The 7,195-nt window shown below is 42.5% G+C and overlaps 1 protein-coding gene across 1 annotated transcript in view; it reads right to left on the bottom strand.

Annotated features, from left to right (window-relative positions):
• Positions 1 to 7,195, bottom strand: part of LOC107095077 (PDZ domain-containing protein 4-like) — a 32,721-nt gene continuing 25,526 nt past the window's right edge. The window contains exons 7-8 of the mRNA XM_015391050.1: positions 6,092 to 6,193; positions 1 to 2,001 (exon numbers count right to left, since the gene is read on the bottom strand). Of these exons, the coding sequence (XP_015246536.1) occupies positions 1 to 2,001; positions 6,092 to 6,193 (2,103 nt within the window). The remainder of the gene's footprint in view (positions 2,002 to 6,091; positions 6,194 to 7,195) is intronic.

The raw sequence follows: 7,195 nt of genomic DNA, 5'->3' as shown, positions 1-7,195 counted from the left end.
TTATACAGTAGTGACAGACAGCAGGGGGTTGTAGACCTTCTTCCCGTCTGCAGACCTGCTCCCATGTGCCAGCAGCTCCTGGATGGTGATCCAGTTGTCCAGGATTCTCCGACTGCGCTTCTTCATGCTCCTGCGGTGGCAGAGCTCCAGGATTGAGGCCGGCTCTTGCGGGTGTGTCACCCCCTGTTCACCTCCTCCTCCTCCACTGCCCTGCTCCCTCTCTCGCTCCCTCAGGCAGTCGAGGCGGCTCTGCATCATGAACTCTCTCCTCCGCCGCTGTTCTCGGGCCTTCAGAAGCTGCTGCTTCCTCTCCTCTTTGCTCCAATAGCGGCCCATCTTCATTTCGCTCACAGCGTCGTCGTCTGTCGTCATTCCGCTGCGCTCCTCTCGGATCTTCATGGCGCGGGCCTTCAGGAGGCGATCCCTCACGGGTCGTTTGGCCACGTAGCGAGAGCCGTCGCTGCGGATCTTCACCTTCCACTCCATTCGGGGGGAAGCGGGTAGCAGTGGAGGGGGCAACGCTGAGGACACCCCCCCTGGGATCTGGGGAGCATCTTTACATGTGCTGCCCAAACTCATTGGACTTTCATCACCTCCTATCTCTAGTGTTTCCTCTTTTGGGGGATTCCTGGGTCCACCCAGGTGCTCAGATGCTGAGGGGGTCCTCAGCTGCATGCAGCTCAGGTAGCGCTGGGGGGGCTTTGAGTCTGTCTGACGGCGGGACAGATAAGGGCTGTTTTCTGCACTGCGTCCACCAGCTCTCTCAGAGGTCCCGTTGGTTTTGGGGTTACGTCTCACACCTCCATCAGAACCCCTCCTGCTTCCTGCCTCCCGGGACAGAGACCTAACCTTTGCCCCCAGGCTGGACGTCTTTGCGTCTGTTCCTCTCCTGTGGGTCTGTGGAGAATACCGTTGGTTTAAGTTTGCCTGCATCCCGTCCCATCTCTCTTTTTGCCTGGTTGAATGCGTCAGAGGAGACTCCCCTCCCTCCAGACTCTGAGTGGAGAGTGAAGGGTACTGTTCACTGACCAGAGGTGTGCTCCTGCAGCTTTCTCCTCCGGTGTTGTAGGCACTGGTGCTGTCCTTATCCGAGCGTTCCCTCTCTGGAAGCTCGTTGATGTCTGACAAGGCCTGGTGACAGGACTCCTCACTCACCAAAGAGCCATTCGTTTCCAGACGCCCAGCTCCCAGTCCAGCCGCTTGGCTTGCCCCATTTTTGTCTTCATGAGGCCAAACCTTCATGCAGCGTTCCCGCAGCTGCTGCATCTTTTGCGCTCTCAAGATGTTACGACACTTGAACTCCAGATGGCGGAGTTCCTCTTCTATGAGGGCCATCTCATGCTGTGTCAGACTTTCATTCCTATTCTCATCTAGTGGGACATGCCCTTCCTCTTGAACCACCTCCTGAGCATTACTGTTCTTCTCATAGAAACATTTGATCTCCAGGAGCTCTTTGTACCTCTCGCATTCTTCTTCAGTAAGCCCAGGCATCATCATCCTCATCGGATCGGCCACATAGGTCCTCTCCAACCGTTCCACCAGTTCCATCCCTCCGCCGTTTAAACTGTCCAGTCCTAAGAGAGAGTCTGTGCTGAACTGGAGCTCTTGGGAGTGCAGTAAAGGTGGGGTGTCCCCTCTGCTGGACATGAACCTTCGCATGCTGCCAGGCGTGTTGGTTGTGTTAGTGTTGGAGGCACTGGTGTGGTCATCACCCAGGAGGTCGTGTTCCGACGACTCCTCGTAGCGTGTGCTTTCGTCCGTACGGCCAACGCCGCTGTCCAACTCCTGGCTGTTACTCAGAACTGTCTGCAGCAAATCAGGAGAATCCCTGCTCAACAAGTGAGAGTGGCTGTGAGTGGAGAGCACACCTCCGATCGCAGCGCCGATCTGTCCACCACCTTGAGCAGAAGGACTCCTCCTCAGTCTGGGACTGCTGCTCAGACCAACATTGTTGTCCAGAGGCTCCAGTTCCAGCTCATCTGCATCCAGCTGGTTTTCATTCTTGCACGTTGATCATATTACAGGGGAGAGGTTTAATGTTGAGGAAGAAAACAAAGGGAAAACAGGTTAGTAACACATCTAGATTAAAATTAAACGATTTTCTTATCACCTGTCTGCCTGTATTTAATGATTAAAGGAATAGTACACCCAAAACATGATTAGCCTTCATTTTCTACTCACCCCCATGCTGAACAACACTCTGGAGTACTTTTTTGATATCTCAAATGCATCTGGAGATCTGGGAGGCTTCTTGCTGTCTGCTGACATTCAAATAATGGAGGTCTATGGCGCCAGAGGCAGAAAGGTCCATAAAAGTCCACAAAAAACGTGTCAATATTCCTCCATACTGCTCGTCCAATGTATTCCAAGTGTCCTGAGTGGGTAGCATCCAGAATTTACTCGAAACGAAGTCATTTAGAATGTTTTTAGAGCATAAACAGTAGTGTATAGGATTTCCTGAAAGCGCGCGCCTGTGCGTTCATGACGCTACGGAAACCGCGGCAGACCAAACCAGATGAAAGTGCGCATTCAGCTCGGCAAAGATCTCATGCTCTTCCTCAACACTGAAGTCCTCAGACATTTTTCTTTCTGCACAGGTAAACAGCACATTTCTTCTTCTACGCTTGCATTATTGGCAGAGCAGACGCTGAATGCGCACTTTCATCTGGTTTGGTCTGCCGGCTTCCGTAGCGTTGTGAACGCGCAGGTGCGCGCTTTCAGGAAATCCTATACACAACTGTTTATGCTCTAAAAACATTCTAAATGACTTCGTTTCGAGTAAATTCTGGATGCTACCCACTCAGGACACTTGGAATACATTGGACGAGCAGTATGGAGGAATATTGACACGCTTTTTGTGGACTTTTATGGACCTTTCTGCCTCGGGCGCCATAGACCTCCATTATTTGAATGTCAGCAGACAGCAAGAAGCCTCCCAGATCTCCAGATGCATTTGAGATATCAAAAAAGTACTCCAGAGTGTTGTTCAGCATGGGGGTGAGTAGAAAATGAAGGCTAATCATGTTTTGGGTGTACTATTCCTTTAATGGTCAAATTTGTGGACTTTTAGAAAAATGCTGGCAGTGTTCTTGTTGAACACAGATCAACCTGCAGCCCTAAACTGAGAGGAAAACCAAATTAACAGTATTGGCGTCATGCAGATCATTCTGTGACCCCACTTCACAGGAGGGAAATGTTGATATGAATGAGGTAAAAGGTACGTAAATTGTAATGACATACTGTGTTTTGCACAAAGGACTTAAGTGACATCTCATCCTTTATCCCAAGGGTTCAAATAGACTCCATTTAGTAATAAAATACATTATATTTTGTCATTCAAATCCAATATTAAAGAAGTTTCTAATTTTTCCTTTAACCTTCAGAATACTAAATAAAAGAAATATTTTCTTAAAGAGATGCTTAAAAACCAGTTCATGCATTTTTTATTTCAAGGCTGGAGTGTTGTAAACTTTTGCTCTGTGAAAGACTTAAAAAATCTATTTAAAAGTCTTGAGCTGATCCAAAATGATACAGAAAGAGTACTGATTAAAATGTAATCCATTTTAAATCTTGAAAAAATCCTCCTCAAACATATAAAGGACTTAATAATCAAGCTCCATTATATAGTAGAGAACTGATGTTCCTTTTGTTCCTAACTGAGTAAATCGCTCCCAGAATGCAGGTTACCGTAACTGTAAAATAAAATAGAATAAAAGGCAAATCTTTTAGTTCAGGCTCCTCTACTCAGGGGCCGATTTAGGAAATTTGGGTCCCTCTGAATTTAGAAGACAACACATAAAACAAACACATTTTACAGATACAGATATTTTAATAGAATAGACATACATTATTTGTTCTAGGTTTTGTCCCTTTTCTTCTTGTTTTCCTCTCTATGTTTTGTATTCAGCTGACTTTTCATGCTGTCTCAAAAGGAATGAAAGATTTTTTCCAAGCATTAAGCTCACTTAGCCGATTGCTCCTTCCTGTGTTTCCAAAAAGGCGACGACAAAAGTAAAAAACCCAGTCCCTCTTTTCACTGTAGACAAGCCATGATCTGCTTATCTGTTCTCCATTTTTCATTTTGAGCAGACAACCTGAAAAGATAGAGGAGAGCAGGAGGCGGGGTTACCAATCTACTTGCTCTGGAGAGCAGAGTTTGGTGCTTTTAGATGTTGTCGCTAAAGTCTCCAGTTGCAGAAAAAAGTCGCTAGATTTGGTGCTAGAGGGTTCTAAAAAGTCGCTAAATATAGCGACAAAATGCTAAGTTAGCAAGTGCGGGCTGAAACACACTAACTATTAGAAGCGTTCTGATGGCATTTTAGCAAAAGGACTTTTTCTTAAAAGACATAATTAATATGGATAGATAAGGAATAGTTGTATTAAACCTTCATGTAAGCTGAGTTTTATGGGGCCCCCAGGTACATGGGGCCCAAGGCAACTGCCTAGTATTGCCTAATGGTAACACACCCCCCCACCCCGCCGCCTCTCCTGTGGAACCAACAATCAGTTTTAATTTGTGAGGCAGACAGACTGTCTACTTTTAAGGCTTGACAAATGTAAAAAAAAAAAAAATCAGAAAACTCACCTGTACTGATTTACAAAGGAAACAGGTAGAAAGTATGTATTTTACCTGGAATCTTTCTGAAGATTCAATCAAATTCACATTTTCTGTGTGTTTTGAATTGGCACAGTGCAAAAAAAACTGAACTGAAGTTGAAAGTAAAAATACTAAACATAAGAATCAGGAGCACAACTTTCACGGAAAAAATGTTATAGTTGATGGTGAACTGGAGATGCACTAAAATATGTTCAGAGCTGATTTGTAAAGGATTCATATTAAAACAGGAAGAGACCTGCAACGTAAGGACATCTCCCCAAATGTACTGTCAGGACATAACTGAACCCTTTAAGCATCATTGTTGGATAGCTCTAGTTTTAGTTAACTATTTAACTGACATCAGGCATTAGTAAGCTCTCATTGTTAAATGAATGGCAGTGCTAAGAGGACAGAAAAAGTGATGATTGTCGCTATAGAGCTCCTAACAGTAGCTGCTGGTGTATGAGTCTGCAGCGTCTCATAAACCTGCAGACTAAAACTCCTCTCTGACACCAGATGGCGCCAATGGTCTGAGAAACTATCATTGTTTTATGATTTTGATATTCCAGTTTCCTCTGAGTGATTTGCCTGATGAACTGACTAAATATAAAAACCATTTCAGCAAAGCAACTAATTCTTTTGTATGGACACATTCAATGTTAGAACAAGAAAATCTTATTATTTTCTCTACATTTTTAAATATTTCCATTTAATTCACAAGCTGATGTAATAAATTGGAAATACTAAAGTATCTTGCCCCCCCCACCTCATTTCTGTACATCCTGTCTAATTGGTTGGATTTCAATGTGAACTGTATGCAGACATCTAGACGTGCTGTATTGATCCTCTCCCGTCTTCATTCCTGTGCTTTAACAAAGCCCTTCATTTCTTTATCTTCCACACCTACAGATCAAGCTTTAATCTCTTCTTCTGTGTCTCACTCTGATGATTCTCCGTCCGTCCTTCTTCCCTGTTGAATCTTAATGTGGGACCATGCCCCGCCAGTATAAACCTTGTAAACCCTTTACCTGTCTTCATGTATTCAAACGCAAGGACGCATTGGAAGAGAGCAGAGGTTATTTACGTTTGTATCGTCAATGTTTGACCCACAGCTTTTAATGAGCGACTTTTAAATCTGCCCTGAAGCTCAGAGAGAATACAAATGTTTCCCATAAACACTGCATGCCTCTCTAATTATATTCAACAGCAAGCCTGTATGTAACTTAATGGAGGGGATTTACTATTGCAGGCTCTTGTTTTGGTTAAAGGGGACTTTGTGATTTCCAGACTGGTTAAATTCACTATTTGTCCTTGTCTCTGTTTTAACACTCTTGTCTCGACAAGTTTGCAGAATATCTAGCCTCGAGGATAAAACACTGTTTTAGAATTAGAATGTAATTTAGCATCTTGTTGCATAAAAAAAAAGTAGATCAATATTGAGAATAGAGTCTATCAGCACTTTTCCTTTACAGGGTGAATACTTAATTCCCTTACCTCTATCTCTGGCCTTGCAAGAAGCAGGGAGACATTAGTGCTGTCCTCTCTGGTGAGAATAGCTACTGCTGCTTCTCTGTTCTGGATTTCCACTCCATTTATCTGAAAAAAGGACATGATGCCAGATTATGTAAGCCTCTTTGAACCAAAGGAAAATTCAATTAAATTGAACAACTGATTCTCAGTATTTCAAAAAATATATACTGATGTTCCAAGCGAGGCTAGTAATCATACTCTTGAACTTTTTCACATATTTTCATATTACAACTGGAAAACTTTTATTGAGCTTTCTTGTTATAAACAACACAATTTAGTGTAAATTTGTGAGGTTAAAATAAGACATAATAGGGTTTTAATTTTGCAAATATAAAACTGTGAATTTGGCTATATTTCTATGCAGAACTATTTTCTCTGATTACCCTAAAAAAAGTAGTGCAGCAGTCATAAATCAACTACCATGTGAATCTTTCATGGTGTCAATACAAATATCTGGATGGACTTGATGGACTGTTTTTCAATCAATTATTCAAAAGTGGAAAAACAAGGCTCTTTGTCACAGAGGTCACTGACATCACACTGAACACACCAATCCAATAGTGAAACACAGAGTTGTTTCATGCAGTTTCATGCTGTGGAAATGCTTGTTTTTATTGGAGCAAAAAGGATAGTAATAACTGAGGGAGCTAAATGCTTTGTAGTTCAGGAAGAAAAGACACAAGACTGACCCAGAGGTTCAACTTCCTATTACACCAACAGCCAACCTATTATATTGTCAAGACCAGCGGTGAGCAACCTATGGCTGCAGAGTCGCAAGTCCCTCAACATTTGCTGTTCATCTCTTTAGGTAAAAACGACGAAAAGCAAGCAAATTTTTTAAGCAGGTATATTAACAAATGCATGTTTTGCATTTTGCATTTCCAAAAATAATAGCTAAGTTGAAAGTTGAAGTCAAACATTGTTTTTCTTTTTTAATTCACAAATTAAATGAACTCCAACAATAATAACATTATATGGAATTATTTCACCACAACTTTTTATATATATATATATATATATATATATATATATATATATATATATATATATATATATATATATATATAT

This window comes from Cyprinodon variegatus, unplaced genomic scaffold (assembly GCF_000732505.1).
Source record: "Cyprinodon variegatus isolate N-32 unplaced genomic scaffold, C_variegatus-1.0 Scaffold522, whole genome shotgun sequence".
Classification (NCBI taxonomy): domain Eukaryota; kingdom Metazoa; phylum Chordata; class Actinopteri; order Cyprinodontiformes; family Cyprinodontidae; genus Cyprinodon; species Cyprinodon variegatus.
The sequence above is the reverse complement of the archived record's forward strand: the minus strand, read 5'-3'. Positions and strand labels throughout refer to the sequence as shown.